Raw genomic sequence first — 22997 nt, 5'->3', positions numbered from 1 at the left:
ATGGGGTGAGCAAAAGTCTTCTTGATCTCGCCAAAAAAGGTATCATAGCTACAAGACGGCAACGGGTGTACGCTCAGGTATGCCTTGGCCCAATTCAGGGCTCGTGCAGTTTACCTATTGTATACAAAACGTGAACTGTGTCTGAAACAAAAGAGCGGGGCGAATGCCCGAACGCCAGCTCGGACTATGTGTACTTCGGCTAGTAGATACTACATCGTCTGTTCGTGAATACCGATGATAGCCCCCTGCTTACTTATGACATAATATGCGTGAAGAGTATCATTATTATTGACTCCATAATCTTCAATTATTCAGTGTGTTTAGCATGATCAAAGGTATGCGAGCAGCTTAGTTATACCCAAGGAACATCATCTCTTTCTAAACACTGTGTGTGTGTGTGTGTGTGTGTGTGTGTGTGTGTGTGTGTGTGTGTGTGTGTGTGTGTGTGTGTGTGTGTGTGTGTTTGAATAGGTGGTATGGATCAACAGTTGACCTGTCACAGTACCTGGGCTACAAGGACATTTGGACATTTTGGAGTGTATTGCAGTGTCCCACTAAAACATGACTTATTATGTTTTAGTGGATTACACTGGGTTACACTGTGCGCTTACTATTTCATGTCTATATTATACTTTTTTCTTTTTCTTTTGAGGCCATTACTTGCTTTTGACCTGAATTTGTTAAAATAAAATTTGTGTAAATTAATTCATTACACTGCAATTAAAAGATTTTCTGTTTTTTTTTAAAGCCCACCTAAACCCCTCACCTAATTTTTGTGTATCCCAGAGTATAGCACAGCGCCATTTGACATTAGAGTGGTTTGTGTGAGTACTGCAATTTAATACACATTTTCGATACACAAGTCATTGTGATTGGTTGGCTATGTGAGTACATATATATATATATATATATATATATATATATATATGTATATATATATATATATATATATATATATATATATATATATATGGTACCAACAGGAAACACCCCCCCCCCAGACACTGTGCGCTTAACATTTAACAAGTAAAGATGATGAGGGATTAAAAACAGAAAGTTAAGCCTTTTTAAGGTAAAATGCACCATGTCTGTAATACTATATGAAATTATAGTAGCACAGACCTATATTAAACTGATTTAATTTATTCTTTATGGACTGTTAGTTAGTCTTTGGGGAAGTAAAGCTACTGCCTCTTGCACCTTATTGGCATTTGTAGTTAAAGAAATAAAATAGGGTTGACGACTAAACTGCGTTAATGCGTTAAACTGGCTAACCCTCATTAACGAGTTAATGCAGATCAGTCTGTGTATGGGGTGACTCGGCCTTAACACGTTAATATGGCTCAAATGTGTTAACGCCACCATCATGACTAACTCGATTAACAATTAACCCATCTGGAGCCAGACTGACTCAAAATCCCTGAAATGTCGCTATCAATGCACTGCAGGCAGTTTGTGCAAAGTCTGTTTATTCTGTGCTCCAGATGGGTTGAGTGCGTTAAAAAGTCAAATTGTATTAATCATGGTGGCCCTGTTAACCCATTTAAGTTGCATTAACGTATTAACGCTGACATCCCTAACATAAAAAACATAAAAACAAGGGGTATAAGTGTATTCAGTCATGTATTTATTGTTATGCCTGAAGAAAAAACTTCTTTTAAATGCTCTCTGCATCGATATCACTCTCTGCAGTCGCCATTATAGAAAGGTCACAAGTCAACATTTTGAGAAGAAGGCCTTTAAAAATGTTTAAATGGAAGCATAAAATAGGACATTGCGAATACAGCACATACGGCAATGGTGAGTCCGCTGTTCAGACGTACTACTTATTAAGATAAGATAAGATGACCTTTATTAGTCCCACAGGTAGGAAATTTGTTTTGTTACACCAAAAGTGCAAAGTTATGAAGCAGAAATTAGAAAACACTGGAATGCAATAAAATACAATACAATAAAATAAAATAAAACACTTTATACAATAGAATAAAATAATATATACAATAGAATAAAATAGAAATATAAATGCTATATACAACTGAGTAGGAAAATACAAAAATACAACTTCGTCAGAAGAAGAATTGCACAAGAATTGCACGTGTGTGGGTTTGTGTGTTTGATCAGCTGTCTTTGTTGTGGAGTCTGACAGCAGTGGGGAGGACAGACCAGCGAAATCTCTCCGTCCCACACACTCAGTCTCCCACTGAAGGAGCTGCTCAGTGCTGTCAGAGTCTCTTGCACGGGGTGGGAGATGTTGTCCAACAGGGATGACAGCTTAGCCACCATTCTCCTGTCACTCACCACCTCCACTGGGTCCAGAGGGCATCCTAGAACAGAGCTGGCCCTTCGGATCAGCCTGTTCAGTCCCTTCCTGTCCCCAGCAGAGATGCTGCCACCCCAGCAGACCACACCATAAAAGATGGCTGAGGCCACCACAGAGTCATAGAAGGTCTTCAGGAGTGGGCCCTCCACTCCAAACGACCTGAGTCTCCGCAGCAGGTACAGCCTGCTCTGCCCTTTCCTGTAGAGGGCGTCTGAGTTATGAGTCCAGTCCAGTTTGTTGTTCAGATGAACACCAAGGTACCTGTAGCTGTCCACAGCCTCAATGTCCATACCTTGGATGTTCAGTGGTTGCAGTGGAGGATGCTTGTGCCTGCGGAAGTCTACCACCAGCTCCTTGGTTTTACTGGCATTGATCTGGAGGTAGTTCAGCTGGCACCAGTCCACAAAGTCCTGAGCCAGTCCTCTGTACTCTTTGTTGTCCCCATCAGTGATGAGGCCGACTATTGCAGAGTCATCAGAGAACTTCTGCAGGAAGCACTGGGTGGAGTTGTGGGAGAAGTCTGCAGTGTAGATGGTGAAGAGGAACGGAGCCAGAACCGTTCCCTGTGGGGCCCCCGTACTGCAGACGACCCTGTCCGACACACAGCCCTGAGTCCTCACATACTGTGGTCGGTCGGTGAGGTAGTCGAAAATCCAGGTAGTGAGGTGATGGTCCACTCCAGAGTTCTCCAGCTTGTCCTTCAGAACCGAGGGAAGAATAGTGTTGAAGGCACTGGAGAAATCAAAGAACATGATTCTCACAGTGCTCCCAGCGGTCTCCAGGTGCGCGAGGGAACGATGTAGGAGGTGAATGACGGCATCATCCGCTCCAATGCCAGGCTGGTAGGCAAACTGAAGTGGGTCCAGTGATGAGCTCACAAGGCGCCGAAGCTGAGCCAGGACCAACCACTCCAGGGTCTTCATCAGGTGGGATGTCAGATAAGTCTGCTTATGCAATAGCACATGTCTTATTATTCCTTATTCTGTTTTTTTTAGAAGTCCCTTGAGGAAACCATTTTTGTGATTAGGCTCTGTATAAATAAAAGTTAATAATAATGGCCTATGTATGTAAGTCCTGGAATGAACTTGTGTGCAACACAGACACGTGTATGTTGGAGGTTGCATCAGGAGCTACCGCACGAAATTAGACCAATACAATGCTATTCAATAATGTTGATTTTTTTTCCCCTCCACGTTCGCTTTCTTTTTCGTTGATGAAAAATGTCGCTCTGTGTATTCTGTAAAGCTCTAATACAAGTTCTACTACTACTGATGATGATGACGTTGATGATAATATTTAAAAATACTTTAAATGATTTGGTAATACAGGCAATAAAGATGTACAGGAGAACATGCGAAGGAGATGCATTCCCTTCACGGAAGGAGGCAGTCTGTTATGTTTCTGCTGGAAGGGCCAATCTGGGACTGAATTTGTCCCAGATTGGCCCTGAAACTTGTAACTGGGAGAATGGAGCCACAGCTCAGAAATATGCCCAACTTGCAAAAGTTATACTCTAACTAATCATTGTGTGCAACTGAAGACCTCCTGGAGAGGTTTCAAAGAGACAAAACAACGCTCCACATAGATGTTGCCATGGGTCTCTCAGAAATGGAATAGAGACTCTGTAACTATTTCTGTAGTAAAGAAATAATGGCGAAAAGGGACAGAAATGTTGCAGTTCAGTTAACACCAAGCATGCTAGATGCTGTCACTACTGGTTAGTAGGAGGACTGAATGTGGTATATGTGCCACTAATATCTACCTCTTCGCAAGACCTCGATCGGGTATTGCGAAGAAAGAGTCCACTCATTACAGAGGAATGGACTCTTTGAGTGTGCATGCAAACCAGTGTGGAGCAAAGCACCCTGAAAATCTCAGATCGACACAGCTCAGTAAACATGTTGCCACACTCTCACAAGTCCTTTATTTGAAAAACAATGAACTTGATCAGGCTGAAGATTTCCTGGGTCATGATATCCGTGTTCACCCCCAATTCTACAGATTACCAGTTCCCAGAACAAAGCTGGCCAAGATTTGCAAACTGCTTTTATCATTGGTGTTGGATTTGTATTGTTGATTGTCATTTATGCTTAGAAATATGTACTTATATATGCTTAGAGTTTTATACTCAATGTCATGTTGGTAGAGGTTTGATCCTTAATAGTCTGCAACGGCATTGTGTGCATTCCAGAGTGTTCTGGCATTCACCCCCACATTCTGGGAGCATGGGAGAGGTCGTACCTTGTTTTATTGTTTTATGGTAGGATAAATGTGTCTATATCTGTTTTAGTCTAAGTGCCTTTTGTTTAGATGAACTGCTGGACTTCCAGGCCAGCAGGTTTAGGGAAGTCATTCATGGGGTCATATCTTGACCACACACACACACACACACACACACACACACACACGGTATTCTTTGTTCTCATGTATACCTATGTAAGATGTTATATGTTAATGAATCTATGCATATTCATGTGACCACAATAAAAGGAGTGCTATGGGGAACCTGGCTGAGAGTCTGACAGAGGTCAAGTGGCTGGAACGACACTTGGCTCCAGGCAGGCCTCCTCATGCATGAGTAACACAAAGAACGTTGCCTACTTGTGTCTTGTTCTTGCTGTGTAGCAAATTGTCCTGAACGTTCCAGCGAATAGGTTTATGCTACGAACCTATCAATTGGAGAAAGGACATCTTTCCCTGATTCAAGGGAGATCACTGGATGAGATGGAAGTTGAAGTTTTGTATTGAAAGGAGCAAATATTTGGGCTTGGCAGTAGGTGAATATGCTGAATCAAGAGAATTAAAACCTTTACTTTTAATTCTTTAAGCAGACAATTCTGTTAAATGTCCATGCTTTAAGGTTCTTGAAGTCTTTTGTTTCATCACTTGGCAAACTTTGGCAAACTGCAGAGTGGTGGTCTTAAATAGTACAACTAGTGTGATAAAAGTATAACTTTCAGTATTAACTTTGTTCTGTATTATACCATGTCTTGTTGTTAATGTGATGATGATACAGCACTCACAATGTCAGCGTGTGACACCAGTGAGCCTGTGCATGCAGCGGCTAATTCTATAAAATAATAGTCTGTTCTCTTATATTACTCCGATTTAACATGCTGGTGTGCATGTGTGGCAATGCGAAGGAATGATGATGGGTAAAAAGGCAAAGCAATCATGATACACACATGCTAGGGTGGTGGAGTGGTTACTACGAGCTCAAAAGCATTACTGTTACAAGGAAAACCTGACAGTGCCACCTTGGGAATTTCATTCAGTTTCACACATATCTAATTCAAAACTATGGTGATTACTAGGGAGGCACTCTGGTCTATTATACTTTAGACAAAGATGTGGTTCAAAGTGTAAAATAGTTTACTGATTCACATATACATCTCATCTTTACACTACGGTTTATATTACGGTGCAGTCAAACCAGACGTACACCAGATTCCCAACAAGGTTCCACCCAGCCACGCCCACTTTGGGCTTTAAGCTTTTGAATAAGGAAACAAAAGTTTTGAATATCCAAAACATGAAAGCAATCATCGTCTTCACTGACTGTAGTTACTGCAGAAACACTCCGGTGATATGCAGCTTCAAAAGGACCTCTTTCCAGGAAGGTGACACAGTAATAGGAATTTACAAACTATTCAGAAACAAAATGTCCAAATGACAAAATAAACTGAATCTCCAATTTTAAAGCAAATAAAAGATTTATTCAATCTATCAATATTTTGGATTAAAACACATTAACTGTTATAAAAGGAAAATCCCAATGCATTCACTGCACATTAACAAATTAACATTAACGCCAGGGGCGATCGTGGCTCAAGAGTTGGGAGTTCGCCTTGTAATTGGAAGGTTGTCGGTTCGAGCCCCGGCTTGGACAGTCTTGGTCGTTGTGTCCTTGGGCAAGACACTTCACCCATTGCCTATTGGTGGTGGTCAGAGTGCCTGGTGCCGCCAGCGTCCAGCAGCCTCACCTCTGTCAGTGCGCCCCAGGGTGGCTGTGGCTACAATGTAGCTTGCCGTCACCAGTGTGTGAATGGGTGGATGACTGGTTATGTAAAGCGCTTTGAGGTCCTTAGGGACAAGAAAAGTGCTATACATTTACCATTACTTTTAAAGGGAAGTTAAAACACAAGCAATACACAAAAATGAAACATTCTGGGTCACCACAGAGATCTAAATCAGCTGTGCCTGAGACACCCAGCTGACTCTAACGCTAACTGCCCAGCAAATTATGCAGTCAGACATTCCATTAACCACATGCAAAGCAGAGAAAACAAAGTGAAAAAAAAGGGAAGGGCAAAGCAGCAGCTATTCTGTAACACAGCAGTAGTGGCCCCACTAAAAAATATTAGGTGCTACCCAGGTATCTACAATGTGTAAAGTCCTGGTAAAACATTGACACTGACCATTTCCAGTCAGATGATGGGGGTGTGACCAGGCCTTGGGAAATGCTGGGAGTTGACCTTATGCTGCCCTTACCCCTTAGTGAAAGTAGAAAACATATATTTAATAATCTTTGTGCATCACTGCACACTTTGGATAGAACTGTTCCCTCTTTGCAAGTCCATAGCAGAAACTGTATTCCATGTACTAAACCCATAAATACTCATCAACCTAAATTCTCTCAGACCAGGGCCTACAGTTTGTATTTACTTTGTTTAAAGAGGATGGCAGACGATGGAATTTCTGGCAGAAAAATACTTCACCACACCATTCCCAAACCAACCCAACCTGACAGAAAGGATAAACCATCATTATATTCCATCTCATAGTTCATGTTCAGACATGTTGACATATTGCTCATGTTCCAGACTATTTAGTTCACAGCCATCACCTGACTGTTGGGTTTTTTGTAAATAAAATTCTATTATCATGTTTGAACCTTTTTGCCTCCATTTTGTGTCTGTGATTGGGTCCATTCACCTTGTTTTGTCCACCCAACCTTAACAACAACAGCTTTTATAAACAGTCTGTAATGTTGATGTTTTATTTAAATCCTCTGTTCTCCTTCCCTCCTCCAGAACTTACTGCCTACCAAAACTACCTTCACTGAATTGAAGAACCAGGTGAGATTTTTACCGTCCAATCTTTACACAAAACCTACATTTCTGACAAAAGAGGTTCTTCCTGTCCATGCCTTTCATAATAAAAACTCTTTAAATATCTCTCCTGTGTTCCTGTACTATCAGAAAACGGCTTACAAAGGTACACGGTAGCAGTTGAAAACTTTATTGTCTGAAACTTTAGTAGCTGTATCTAGTCTTTACTTTCTACTCCAAATAAGTATTCAAAGCACTTTTCACATGGTTCACACAACTCTGACATTTCTTGTATTGACAAATGGTGGCATCTGGGACAATTTGAGTTCCATCATCCTTCCTAATAATAATTTGACATTCAAACTGGAGGAGCTGAGGCTCAACCCCTGACCGTCTGATTGGTGGATGAGCCACTCTCCCTCCTGAGTAACAGCTCACTCAGCAGCAGTGATTAGAAGTGGAAAATTACAACCATAACAAGTCCTGTTAAAAACCTGCCAGTATTTTTCTGTTCTCGCCACACCAACGGACTGGTTTAAAAACTATAAAATGTTCATGTTAGGAAACATATTTGTGATTAAAAATGTTCCAAAAATGACTCAACGTTTTCTGTCCTTTTTCTGCTCTGTCTGTGTGTCCAGAAAAGAAGAGGAAGACTAGGGGTGACCACTGAAAGCAGCGTTTCAGGAAAAAATTCACCCTCCTGGAGAAGGAGGTGAGTCATGCGGCCTCTCTCCTCTCTCTGATTGGCTGAAAGATGGTTGTCAGCTGACCCACTGTCTCCTTTCCTCTGATTGGTAGAATCTCTCAGAGAAGCCAGAGCATAACTACCTTTCAAGCAGCAACCCCGCCCTCCTCGCTACCTCCACGCCACGTCTGCTGTGTCTGTGGGTTTCCATCACGCTACACCTGCACCACATGCAGGGTGGTGCTACTGCAGGACCAAGGGTCTGTGCCCACACAGAGAGATGAGGTAAAAACACGCCACAGGTTTTTCAGAGAGCTGTCGGGTTGGATAGATGTTCAACATCAGTTACCATGACAATATACCATGTCAGACGTAGACCTCACTGTCAGCGACTAAAAATGTTTGGAATCATGTATAATTTCCGTTCCACTTTTCAAGTGTACACCACTTTGTATTGGTCTTTCACGTGGAATTCTAATAAAACTGATTCATGTTTGCGGCTGTGTTTGAAGAGGAAGGGATTGATGCAGTCTGGATAATTGATAATAAGTTTCTTTTTGGGTAAATACAACATACTCTCACCATCAGCTCCTATCACCGTTCTCTCAATTGCGAAGAAGCTCCAGAGGATCAGAGTGAATCTGGACTGGAACAGAGGAAAGCTGTCGTTCTCTGATCCTGATACTATAACACACATACACACCTTCACACACACTTTCACTCACAGGATGTTTCCATACAATTAAGCTGAGGATGAGGTGAAAGTGTTGCCATTGAAGGTGTCAGTGTCAGTGGAGCAGATGAGTTGATGATGATGATATTTCTAATGTTGTTTCCTGTCAGTGAATTGAAGCTGTTAAACTGCAGCTGTCCTCCTGCTGCCTCGTTGTTCCAAAGCTCTTTGTTTCTCTTTTAGTTCTCACTGTTTCTTTCTGTTTCTGCTGTCCACCTTTTCACATGGAAAATCATTTTACTGTTTCTTCCTGTTTCTGTGGTAGCTGAGCACCGCCTTTATGCAGTTTATGCAGCAGATGTTGAGCTACATCTCAGTTTAAGCCTTCAGTCACCTCCTGGGCCATCTGACCTCAGGAAATCATATGATAGGGTGGGGCTAGGTTTCCCAATGAGCTCACCTGAAACCTTGGCTGATTGTAACCTACACCCATTTTCACATCTTGGCTCATGTGATTAGGTAGAGCATCATCAGGGGGTTATTTTGTCCCTCTCGGCAGGATACTCCCACAGGGCTCAAATCTGGGACTCTCCACCATTTGACCCTAGAACTGAAGAAGCTTCTCGGATGAGAGGTGAAACATCTTCAAGCAACTCAATGAAGTCCAGATGCTTTTCTTTCCAAGCTCCTTAGACTATGATGACCTGGATGACTGAGAACCTTCACAGTCATTATGTCAATAGGATATCCTCACTAACATATCACAATGAGAATGTGTTTGTGAGAGAGATTTTCAGTTAACTTAAAGTGAGTACTGCACATGCTTACACCTTCCTTTCAACACAACAGGTGGAGTTTAGTGTATTTCTGCCTCCTGCTGGAAAAATTATGTCATTGTTAGTGTGTTACTTGAACTATTACATAAACTTAAATTATTGAACTATTGTCTGCATCACAGCTGTAAGGTTAAACATTCCTAACCTTCTTATTATGTTAAGGGTCAATTTGACCCATTCCAGTTTTTGTGTTGACCAAAGTACTGGTCATCCTTTCTTTTTCTTCATGAAAGCTTGTGACTTTTCCTTATCTGGGGTCATGAACTGGTGTGTAAAATCTGGACACTTTGATGTGTCCTGGAATGTCTCTGCAGTGTTTGTATACAAAGATGATGTTGCGGGTCATTTTGACCCGCACACTTTTATGTAAGTAAAAAGTTGTTCAGATCCAAAATAAACCTTTCTCTTTGCTGTACTTTGTTTTGACTGCTTCTGAATATACATTCAGACCCAGGTGTGTATGCAAGAAACTTTCTCTCCCCTATACTTGTCACTGTTCTCATGTCCTTTCAACACACCAAAAATGAGCTCCAGAAGGTTGACGACTGAAGAATCTTCATCACTGTGTCTGTGAAGGTTCTCAGTCATCCAGGTCATCATAGTCAAAGGAGTTTGCAAAGAAAAGCGTCTGGACTTCTTTGAGTTGCTAGAAGACGTTTCACAGAGAAGCTTCTTCAGTAAAGAAGCTTTTATGTTTAGAAGCTTCTTCTAAACATAAAATGGTCATTATCACCACACCGAAGTCAAGGCAGGCTGTCATCTTCTAATGTCATCAAAATGACTCCTGGTCCTACAAGATTTGCCATCACACGAGTTGATGATATTCAATCAGCATTTCAACTCTTCCTATCACCTCCAATAGAAAGGATTATACTGGACATGACTAACCTGGAAGGGAGGCGTGTATTTCAAGAGAAATGAAAGCCACTGGATCAGACTGACTTGCATGCTTATATTGGAATTCTGATATTAGCTGGAGTATACAGGTCCAAGGGAGAAGCAACTGCAAGTCTATGGAATGAAGAGAATGGAAGGCCAATCTTTCGAGCAACAATGTCTTAGGAGACATTTCTCAAGATATCTCGTGTGATCAGATTTGACAACCGCGAAACCAGAGCTGGTCAACGTGAAAGAGACAAACTTGCTGCAATCACAGATGTATGGGATAAATGTGTTGAAATTCTACCTTTGTTGTACAACCCTGGTCCCCACATTACTGTTGATGAGATCCTTGTCCCATTCAGGGGTCGCTGTCCTTTCCGACAGTATATGCCCAACAAGCCGGCCAAGTATGGCATCAAAATATGGGCAGCCTGTGATGCAAAATCTAGCTATGCATGGAATATGCAAGTGTACACTGGAAAGCTACCTGGAGGAGCATCTGAGAAGAATTAGGGGATGCGTGTGGTGCTGCAGATGAGTGAAGGGCTGCAAGGGCATAACATCACCTGTGACAATTTCTTTACATCCTACACCCTTGGAGAGGAACTTCAGAAGAGAAAGCTGACTATGTTGGGAACAATCAGAAGAAATATGCCAGAACTTCGCAGTGAAATTTTGAAGATGCAGGGAAGATCTCTGCATTCCTCAATATTTGTTTTCACTGAGAAAGCAACAGTTGTTTCATATTGCCCAAAGAAAAACAAGAATGTTCTTGTCATGAGCACAATGCACACAGATGAATCTCTGAGCACAAGAGATGACAAAAAACCACAAATGATCCTAGACTACAACTCCACCAAAGGAGGAGTAGACAATCTTGACAAAGTCACAGCGACATACAGCTGCCAGCGCAAGACAGCTCATTGGCCCTTGGTAATTTTCTACAACATTTTGGATGTGTCTGCTTACAATGCCTATGTCCTGTGGACTGAAATGAACCAACATTGGAATGTGGGTAAATTGTACCGACATCGCCTTTTCCTGGAAGAACTGGGAAAAAGTCTTGTCACTCCCAAGATCCAGATGCGAGTCAGACCAGCTCGATCCCCAGCAGCAGCAGCTGTGATTGAAAAGGTCAAGTGTGCACCATCCAACCAATCTGCAGTGGATCCAGTGGATACAGGTGTAAAGAAACGGAAAAGATGCCAGGTCTGTCCCTCACGAGAAGACATTAAAACAAGCACTGTTTGTGAGAAATGCAAAAAGTACATCTGCAGAAAGCACACAGTTACATTCTGTCCATCATGTGGACAAAATTGAAAATGTTGAACACTAAAACTGAGAAAATCGGGCAAGTTAAAAAGAAATGTGTTTGTAAAGAAGGAAAAACTTTTACTAAATTGTTCTTAAAAATAGTTATGGTAATTCAAACTGTGTTGTATGTCTGTGTTCAAAATATTTTTTCTAATGGAAAATAAAGTTGCTATTGTTTTATTCCAGTTTTTTGACAATTCTGAGTGGATTTACACAGTACGGGTCAAAGTGACCCGCAACGTAATCAATGTGATTTTTTTTTCAACATAATACATCTCGCCCTACGTGAGTGAACACGATCAAAGTGCTAAAACAGAGCTTTTCTGTTAGGATGCCTGGGTGGTTGACCCAGAGGTTTTGAGTTTATTATATTATTTATCATTTCTAGTCTTTGGTTTCTTTGTTAGAGTTCTGTCTTTTGGTTTATGTCTTTGTGTTATCCTTAGTTGCTGTCTCCCCTGTCGGCTATATCCCCGTGTCCAGTCAGTGTCTGTGTCTGCCCTGGTCCCACGTCTCTGTTCCCTCTGTAGTGCCTGTTTGTGAGTCTGTGTCTGTAGTTCAGTCTGTGTTATGTTTCCTGTTTTACTTTGAAGGTCTCTGTCTTATTTCAGTGTGTTCAGTTTACGCTTCCTTGTTTCGTTAGGCCGGATTTGCCCCAGCTGTGTTTCCCTCCTGTTGCCCATTCCCTGATTGCTCCCTCTATGTATTTAAGCCCCGTGTTTCAGTTTGTCATTGTCACGATCTGTCCTTATCTAGCTGTGTGTTTTGTCTGCCCATGTAAGTTATTTGGATTCTTACTTTTGTTCTGTTTGAGTTCAGCATTAAAGCTGTTTGAGTTACTTTTTTACTCTGGAGTCTGCACTTTGGGTCCTTTTCCTGCCTGCACACAGCCATTCCATAACATTTTCTTTAATTCTTAAAAAATAATTTATTGTCAATCAAAACAAAAAAGTAATTCTGATCATTATATATATGAGAAATGTAGTGGTGTATGTACCATGTTTAGATATCATTGTGAGGAAAAAAGATTGGAATGTTACTATACTTTTGGGGACCAACAGTTTTTCATGGGGACAAAATGCCTGTCCCCACACGTCTGAAGGCATGTGTGAGACTTAAACTGTTGTTTTAGTGCCAGGGTTATGTTTACATTTTTAATCAGGTGTGTGTGTGTGTGTGTGTGTGTGTGTGTGTGTGTGTGAATGAATGAGACACAAAACACTATACACTGATCTCTGAATGTTTCGTTTTCACCTTGCTGGAAGTTCCAGCATAGGCAAGAAGGAGAGATTGGCCATGGCTCATCATCGTTGTCATGGCTACCAGACAGACTCTTTCAAGCAATAATAAAGTATACATTATTATCAACAACTGCCAGGATTTAGAGGAGAGCTGCCATAGATGATATTTAGCTTCTCAGGTTTTTTTGTATCAGGGCAAGCAGGGAAGACACCAAGATGTCAAAGCAGTCAAGGCGACGCCGCTAACCCACATCCCTTCCAGAACGCTACAATATCTACCGTGTAAGACTCAAAGGATCAGAGATTAAGACTTTGTTTAAAGTAATCAACTTCCTGTATACGGCAACATAACTTTGATTATTGTGTCTGTGTCATGGTACTAGGTCATGTGACCCAGTGTTTGAGTTTTATGTATTTTTGTATTCATTTTTGATCTAGTTAATTTCTAGGTTGCTATTTATTCCTTTATTTCTTAGTTGTTTTCTGTAATCTCTCCCTGTACTCAGTCTCTCTGGTTCGTGTGTCTACCTGTCATGTTTCATGTCTGTTTGGTTGTGTCATGTTTAATCTCCATGTTTCCTGATTATTTTTGAAAGAGTCCAGTGTTCTTTGTTCATTGTATTTAGTTTCACTTCCCGTCCTGTCATTAGGTTTATGTTTGTCAGCTGTGCTCCCATGTGTGGCCACTTCCCCTAATCATCCTTGTGGGTATTTAGTCTCTTTGTTACATTCACTCTGTGTTGTGTTGCCTGTTCATGCACCCTGTTATTCTAGCTGCACGTCATGATTCTAGCCTGCAAGATTTGGTATCGAACATGTTCATAGTCACTTTCTCCAGTCATGTTTCCCTCCACCTTCATGTGCCAGTACCGAGATCTTGTTCACAGTTTTTCATGTTGTGTTCATAGTCTGTCCACAGTACTTCGTCATAGTTCAGTCCTGGTCTTCGTTCATAGCCGTTAGTTACTCCCGGTTTAGGTTCTTAATTTTGTCATTCCCATAATTTGTGGTTTGTTATTTTGACTTCTGTATCAGCCCCGATTGAAGGCTCGCTTTGGGCTTAGCAAAAGTTTTGCCTCCTGCGTCTGTGTCCGCACCTGGGTCCACCAAACACACTTTCCACACGGTCTGCCCTAGCAGACCATGACAGTCTGTTTAGTGGTCTATGGTAACATTAGTCAATTTAGAATCACCAGTTAACCCAAACCCACTAACTTTTTCGTGTAGGTGTGTTTAGGGTCATTCTCCCGCTGAAAAATAAAAGATGGTCCAACTAAACGCAAGGCAGATAGGATGGCATGTTCCCGCAGGATGCTTATGTGCCTTCAATTGTGAATAAATTCTGTTTTGGAAGTTTTTAAAAATAAACTACAAACACTTGATGAGCATCATTCATTTGGGTATAATCACATGCTGCAGCATGGGGAGAAAGCAGCCAGGATAGATGCCCTTGCCGTTGTCTCTACAGATGAAAAGCACAGCATTTCTTTAAATAAAGGGGTGGACAAAAACCTTACCTTAAGCCCCATTCTTGAAATCTTCTTTTCAAAGAGAAAGTTAAGATTTTATTTTTCACTTAGCTGTCATCTAAAGATTTACGTGCAGTGTGTGAGGAACACATTTGTGATGCTATTCTGTATGTATATAAGTGATGAAAAAGTGATGTTACTAAAACATGTGATCATTACATAAAATAAAGAAATTTCAATCACAATCTCCAACAGTGTCACCAGCAACACCCCCCCCCCCCCAACACACACACTCCATCACACCTCTTCCTCCATGCTTTATAGTACAAACTATGCATGTAGCGACCATCCATTCCACCTCCACTGACCAAACAAATCTCTTATGCTTGTTGCTTTTCCTTAGTAGAGGTTTTTAGCAGCTATTTGACGATAAAGCCCCAAATCATGCAGTCGCCTCTAAACAGTTGCTGTAGAGATGTGTCTGCTACTGGAACTCTGTGTGCCATTTATCTGAGCTCTAATATGAGGTGCTGTTAACTTGTGATTTCTGAGGCTGGTGACTTCAATGAATTTATCCTCTTTGTCTTCTTTCCCTTGAGTGGTCCTAATGAGAACCTGTTTTGTTGAAGTGCTTGATGATTTTTGTGACTGCACTTGGGGACACATTCAAAGTTTTAGCAATTTTACGGACTGACTGATCTTCAGTTCTTAACGTGATAATGGACTGTTTCTCTTTACTTAGCAGATTGGTTTTTGCCATAATATAAATCCTAACAGTTAACAAAGCTGTCAGCTGTGTACCAAATGACTTCTACACAACACAACTGATGGTCCCAACACCACTAAGAAGCCAGGAAATTCCACAAATGAACTCAGAAAATGCACACATGTGAAGTTAAAACTTCAGGTGACTACATTATGAAGCTCATCAAGAGAAGGCAGTTTGCAGAGCTGTCAGAAAAGCAAAGAGCCAGGAATCTGAAATATAAAACATATATAACACTTATAACATCGGCTAATAGGTGTGATGGGATGAGCCAGTGCACTTCCTATCAGGAGAATAATGGTAGTCCAAGCCAGACTGATACACAAGATTAAGCTCAGACATTTGTTAACCATGTAGATTAACTTTTGGTTGGAGTTGGAGACAACCCTCAGCAGCAGCTAGGTCTCCTTTAAGCAGGAAAACGTCTCCCGAGCTGCCCTATTCCACTGAATACACACTTTAGGAGAGACTTGTGAAAGGTAATACAATCAGGCTGAAATTTTTAATGAACCGTCTGTAAAAACTGGCAAAGCCCAGGAAACAACGGTTTGGAGGCTGGGGCCAGTCCAGAACTGCTTGGACCACTGGTTCACTGGGTCAGTTTTTAAAGTTACCTTGTGTGATGAGGAATCCCAGGAATGCCACAGTGTCCACATGAAACTCGCACTTCTCCGCCTTCACGAACAGCTTATTGTCCAATAAGTGCTGGAGGATCTCCCTCACGTGGACCTTATGCTCTGCCTTAGGCTTGGAAAAAATGAAAATATCATCTAGATAAACAAAGGCACACCAGTTAATAAAGTGTTGCAGGCTTGAGACACTTCATGTGACACTCAACACTCCACCCCGTCACCCGCTTCTTCCTCCAGTCAATCTGGGGGTTATGTTGCACTAGCCATGAATAGCCTAACACGAATGGGGTGAATGGTGCCAAAAACAATATTTCCATGCGCTCCGGCGCGCCCGCAGCCAACATCCACCTGGATGCACAATGACATAACAGCCTCTAAAGAAGAAGGGAGCTCACACATTATCAATTCATCCTTGAAATCATAATTTAATTATTCAACTATATGGTTCTCAAAGCCTCCAGTCCCTATTTGGTCTGTGCTGCCAGTGTCCTAAAATCAATCGAATAATCAGACGAGGTCAAATAAGCGATGACCGGCTGCATCAGCACTGGACCTCTTGTCAAACACAGCTTTGAACTTAGAAAGACAATCAGATAAAGTTATCTTGGGGTTTGCCTACAGTTGAGCTTGTGCCCATGTCAACACACGGTCCCGAAACAGCTGAATGAAATATGCAGTTTTCACTCCGTCACACATGAGGTAGCTGTCGAAACTGCAATGAGCATTGCATCAAAAAAACACCACATTTTACCATCCCCCCTGAAGAAGTCTCTGGCGTGGGTAAATACCAGTCTAGAGACAGTGGTGAAGGAGATGGTGAAGGTGTAGCTTCAGTGGGAGCTGACGTTACGTGGGGAGATGAGGCAGAGGGTTGATCTTCCGCGAATGGCGTCTGCTGAGTGAAAGCCTGAGCCAGAGACACCCCTTCTCCGCTGAGTCGAACAAGCTCATGCCGCTGCAGTAACCCTTCCAAAGCGACAGCAGGTGGCGCAGGGGATGCAGAGTCTGCAGAGTCCATAGTTGTGGGCTATTCTGTCACAAGGCAGTAGTGATGGCATTTCCGACTCTTTTTAGAGAACCAGCTCTTCTGGCTCGGCTCACTAAAAAGAGCCGGCTCTTTCGGCTCCAGACCGGCCCTTTAGGTTGTTTTGTTGCTTTAATTAATTTATTATTAACAACAATATAAAATTATGCACAAAAGGAATTACTAATGGAAAAAAAAGAAGTGGTTTTATTTATATATGTTTATATATAAATATATGCGGTGGCCCCTAGAGACAAAACACGTACAAACTCCAAAGCACATTTCTAGTATTAACTGAACTTCCAAAACAGAGCTACCTAGATCACTTAAATTACACAATTGAAAGCATATGTGTATTGTTTGTGTATTTATACACAAGCACTCAATTATATTAAAACAATTAAAAAAAATGTTCATTTACCTGTTACTACCACACACCAAATCCGGTCGTTGCTGGCTTGTGTAGCCACTAGGTAACAAAAGCTCAATACTGCGCCTAACATCCTGGAGCACTTCTGTTGTGTTTTGTATGTGTTTTGAATTTTTACTTGCTTCTGAGTTTTTACGTGTTTTGCAGGTCTTACGTGTTTTGGAGTTTTTACGTGTTTTGTCTGTAGGGGCCACTGTAAATATACTTTTATTTATTCACTCCACATAAAATGTAATAAATAAATCATATAATACAAAAAACAACTATTCACATTTCAACGTTTAACTTTTTAAATTTTCAGCTTTTTCCTTTTAAAATTATTTTAAAGTGAAACAACACAAAACACTGCAAACCACAACACAATTAAATATAAATTAAAATATGAAAACAAAAAGAAGATGCACATTGTCTGTCATATGGGCCTGCATGAATAAACTTTCTGAATCCTTTATCATCTGCAACTGAAAATAGTTGTGGATGATTACTATACCTTTCTAATGTGATGTTGTTGTCCCTGGCTCCCTCTCTCTCTCCCTCCCGCTCTGTTCCTGTGCTACTGCCAGTGTAACTACCGCCCCTCCCCCCAGCGCAAAGCACAAGGCTCGCCTGCGGAGTGACGCAGAAAAAAGTGCGAGAGAGAGGGTGAGAGAAAGAAAAAAAAACCCGACACATCACTACAAGGCAGGAGGGACTCAAGCGCAGACAGAAAAGCACAATACAGTTCCTTTTATTTATACACAATATCGGGTGCCTGTATAAACAGGTGAGAGAGGGGAATCCAGAGGGGGCCACAGGGGAGGTCAAGGAATAGGGGCTCTTCACACACGCGTGATTCTTCGCACAGCTCCAAATGCTATACACAAGCGACTTAGCTCGCCCAGGGCTCCAAGGAACGGGAAAACCAGCGCACAGGAACAAGAGGTCAAACCAGCAAAACATGAAGAGGAAACTTAGAACCAAGCGAACGAAGGCTTACTAACGAGATTATTCAATAGTCCAGCGTGGAGAGGTTCCCAGCCACAGCCTTATGTAGTGGACACTGATAAGGTAATGAACCCCAGGTGCGTGATGACTTAACGTGATGACTTAAAGGTTTGAGGGCCAGGGGCAGGAGCCCGCAATGAGATCCACCCAGGCAACGCATGGTGAGCCTAACGGTGCGTTCACACCGAACGCGATAGAGGCAGCCAGAGCGTCAGGTTCACATGTAAAATCAATGGAAAGAGCGCGATGACACGCAATTGCGCATCCGGCGAAAATGCGGAAGCAGATTTGCGTCGCGAAAACGCAAAAAACCCGTGAAACGCGCGTCAGTGTACCGCGTGGGGCGCGTTTGACTCGCGAAGAAAACCACGCGTGTCAGATTGTGTGTTGAATTTTGTGCACACGCCCGTATCGCGCCAACCGCTCGAGTTGGAAAATCTGAACTCCAGCGTCAAATCGCGCCGCGACAACCAATCAGGAGCCTGGTGACGTGGCTGTAACTAGGTCAAAGGGGCAGATCCAACCAAAGCCCTTCATTCGTCATTCAGTATGGAGGAAAAGCTCATCAGTGCCGTGGCTAATCATCCAGAGCTAAATGATGCTAGTTGCTACTTCTACCGAGACAGGAATAAAACGGACCTAGCTTGGAGGCACATTAGTGAGGAGATTGGGCAACCTGGTAAGTTCATTCATTCTGCTTTTTAATTTCCAGACTGACCCGATGAAACCGTGCAAAAGCTAGCAAGCCCGCCTACTGTCCCGCTATTTTCCCACTGATGTACAAATACCTTTCCGCTAACAAGATAATGTGTTTATTCAGAGGACATCTGCAGCACAACACATCTGGCACAACTTCCTCCCACATTTCCGGTTCACGCGCGTGGAAAGATGCAATTTTGAGGCGCGGTGGATTTTCCCTGGACACGCGTTGAGGTGCAAATGTGCACGCGTCACATTAGGGGCTTTTGGGGCGTTTTCGCTCGCCTCTATCGCGTTCGGTGTGAACGCACCCTGAGAGAGAAAGGAAAACAAGAAAACACATGTAGACAACCTGGGCCAGCCGGTCAGACACGGGGACCAGGAAAACAACTAACATAAACTAAAGCGCTTCGTCAAATTTCTCACTAATGTGTTTGGTTAAATTAGAAGGACTGCTACTTTACTGTCCTTCCATGACAGACCCCAAAAGATGAATCCTATTGATCCTGACAGATTTCCTCAGTTCCTTCCTCAGGTCTTAATCTTTTAGTATATTAAACTGAAGTCTGAATGTCTTGAAAATATTTTCTTAATATGAAAAAGTTTTGGATTTTTAACAAATGTTCAGTAAATGTTCACTAACTGTTCAGTAAATGTTTATTGTTCTGGTGTTCTGTAAGAAAATAATTTTTAAAAAGGATTCCTGACTTGAGAATCAAGTTCATAGGATTTATAATTAATGAGCTGATTACTTGTATTCTTGTCACTAAACACATGAAATCAAATGTTTCTATTCCTGTGTTACACTCTAATGTAATGCAGTCAAATGAACAGAAAAACATACTTGAGGATCAAGTAACAGTTTTTCAAAAACTCACAAACAGCTGCACCAGTGCATGACACTTTATTTTCTAAAATTCGAAACGTTTTTATGTCGTGGCCTGTGCAAGTGAAATCAAGCAAAACCTTTCTCTCAGCTACAACCAGGTAAAATGTCTAAGTTGAGGTATGAAATACTCGTTTATGAGTGAAGAAACAGCCTCCATAAAACTAAGGTGAATGAAGCTCCACCCCTGACTTGATTTAACTGCAGCAAACCAGGAAATCTGCTATTCCTCTTCCTAATTAAAGAGAGATGCACAGACTTTGTAAAAGGAAGGTGTATGAAGCTCTGCCCCTCACATGACTCAATTGCGAAAAAACAGGAAACGGGCTGTTTCTCTTCCTAATTAAAGACAGATGCACAGACAATCAGACTGAGTTCAGACCAAACTAGCAGCTTCCTCTGAGTGAGTCCAGCTACAGGAGAGAAAAGTGGAAAACTCCAACACTGCTGCTTCAAGCTGCTGACGCTCCACACACTGAATGTGAGTTTGAGCAAAAACACGACTCAAAGGAAATTTCAGTGAAGGTAGTAGAGGAGGGAGGGGAGCCAGGACTGACTGTACTTCCTGTCTGCTGTTTTCAGCTTCACTCACAGACTCAATGGCTTCCAGATCAGAGGAGGATCTCTGCTGTCCGGTCTGTCAGGAGGTCTTCAGAGATCCTGTTCTTCTGTCATGTAGCCACAGCTTCTGTAAAGACTGTCTGAAGAGATGGTGGAGAGAGAGACCAACACACGAGTGTCCCCTTTGTAACAGAAGATCTTCAAGGTTTAAACCACCTTTAAACCGGGCTTTAAAGAACCTGTGTGTGTCGTTCTTACAGGAGAGAGATCAGAGAGCTTCAGAGGCTCTCTGCAGTCTGCACTCTGAGAAACTCAAACTCTTCTGTCTGGACCATCAGCAGCCAGTGTGCGTCGTCTGCAAGGACTCAGAAAAACACACCAAGCACAGATTCAGACCCATCGATGAAGCTGCACAACAACACAAGAAGGAACTTCAGGAAACTCTGGAGCCCTTAAAGAAGAAGTTAAAGGTTTGTGAAGAAGTTCAAGTGAAGTTTGATCAAACAGCAGAACACATTAAGGTCCAGGCCCGACACACAGAGAGGCAGATTAAGGAGCAGTTTAAGAAGCTTCACCAGTTTCTAGCAGAGGAAGAGGAGGCCAGGCTGGCTGCACTGAGGGAGGAAGAGGAGCAGAAGAGTGGGATGATGAAGGATAAGATGGAGGCTCTGAGCAGAAAGATAGCAGCTCTTTCAGACACAGTCAGAGCCACAGAGGAGGAGCTGAGAGCTGAAGACGTCTCATTCCTGCACAACTACAAGGCTGCAGTGGAAAGAGTCCAGCGCTGCCCCCTGCTGGATGATCCACAGCTGCCCTCAGGAGCTCTGATAGACCAGGCCAAACACCTGGGCAACCTGACCTTCAACATCTGGAACAACATGAAGGACGTGGTCTCCTACACTCCTCTCATTCTGGACCCAAACACTGCTCATCCAGACCTCATCCTGTCTGAAGATCTGACCAGTGTGAGAGTCGGAGATGAACAGCAGCTTCCTGATAATCCAGAGAGGTTTGATTATTACTGGTCCGTCCTGGGCTCTGAGGGCTTTAACTCAGGGACTCACAGCTGGGATGTTGATGTTGGTGATAGTACAGAGTGGACACTGGGCATGTTAGCAGAGTCTGCGCACAGGAAGGGAATCAAACAGTTTGGATTATGGGAAATATGGTTTGATGGAGGTAAATACTCAGCATGTTCACCATCAGCTCCTGTCACTGCTCTCTCAGTAGAGAAGAAGCTCCAGAGGATCAGAGTGAATCTGGACTGGAACAGAGGAAAGCTGTCGTTCTCTGATCCTGATACTAACACACACATACACACCTTCACACACACTTTCACTCACAGGATGTTTCCATATATTAACACTGTTGATGAAGTGAAAGTGTGTCCATTGAAGGTGTGAGTGTCAGTGGAGCAGATGAGTTGAGGATGATGATGTTTCTAATGTTGTTTCCTGTCAGTGAAGCTGTTAAACTGCAGCTGTCCTCCTGCTGCCTCGTTGTTCCAAAGCTCTTTGTTTCTCTTTTAGTTCTCACTGTTTCTTTCTGTTTCTGCTGTCCACATTTTCACATGGAAAATCATTTCACTGTTTCTCACTGAATGACTCCCCAAACTAGATTTGAAATTCTATCAAGTTTCTAATCATTACAAGTAATTCATGTTTCTTTTTGATTTGTCTAGATGGAGGTGATTTAGTTAGTTGGGATATGGACTGACATGTGTGAGTAATGTGTGGCACAATTACGAAATAAATATAGCATCTGTAATGACATTATACAATATAATAGTGGTATGGGACATTTTTTAAAACTGTTTATATGAGACGTCCAACATATTTAATAGTCAACTCTTACGAAGAAAAGTCAATATATACATAAACTCCATTTCAACGTTTTTGAAAATAATCTTGACCTTAAATTTTTTAGCCTGTTACTAAACATTGTGAATGCTGCTATAATTTTATATGTATATATGTATATATATATATATATATATATATATATATAGATCAAATCATTTCATTAAACTCTCACTTCATTTTCCACTGTGTTCAAAATGGGTTTCAAGCTTTTACAGAGCAATGTGAATTAGAATTATTTGCAGATAATAAAGTTATTTTTTAACAACTTACATACATTACATGTCTCATTTATTTACAATATACAATGTTAACACTTTATGGCTTCTCTATAATTTAGCAAATTGCATTACAAGCATGTGCTACCCCTCTAATATTATATCTTCCCATCTGTGTCATTGGTTATTAGTGAGCTACTGTGTCAAATGCTTTAACTGGAATTCAAAAACACTCTCAAAGCATATTCCTTGGTAACTACAACTACATTACCTATGTCTTAAAGCAGCATTATAACCATATTTAAGCCCGTACTGCCACTCAGTCAATAAATGTTATTTTTCAATGAAATGTCAAACCTTTGCAAAAGCAGCTTTTTTTTTAACAATATTAAGGAAATGGGAAACCAGGAAAAGGTGCGTATCTCCAGACTTATATATTGGAATGCTTTTTGTTGTTTACATTT

At 41.8% G+C, this 22997-nt stretch overlaps 1 protein-coding gene and 1 pseudogene across 1 annotated transcript; both read left to right on the top strand.

The window, feature by feature from the left end:
* On the top strand, positions 1–14142 carry LOC134623966 (piggyBac transposable element-derived protein 4-like; annotated as a pseudogene).
* A 6123-nt stretch (positions 14143–20265) lies between these two features.
* LOC134624815 (nuclear factor 7, ovary-like) lies at positions 20266–21859 on the top strand. Its single transcript, XM_063469892.1, has 2 exons — positions 20266–20376; positions 20478–21859. The coding sequence occupies exon 2, from the start codon at positions 20495–20497 to the stop codon at positions 21857–21859; it is 1365 nt and encodes a 454-aa protein (XP_063325962.1). The 5' UTR covers positions 20266–20376; positions 20478–20494.
* The last annotated feature ends 1138 nt before the right edge of the window (positions 21860–22997 follow it).

The sequence above is a fragment of the Pelmatolapia mariae genome, linkage group LG3_W (genome assembly GCF_036321145.2).
Source record: "Pelmatolapia mariae isolate MD_Pm_ZW linkage group LG3_W, Pm_UMD_F_2, whole genome shotgun sequence".
In the NCBI taxonomy this organism is placed as follows: Eukaryota; Metazoa; Chordata; class Actinopteri; order Cichliformes; family Cichlidae; genus Pelmatolapia; species Pelmatolapia mariae.
This window is presented reverse-complemented; position numbering and strand designations above follow the sequence as displayed.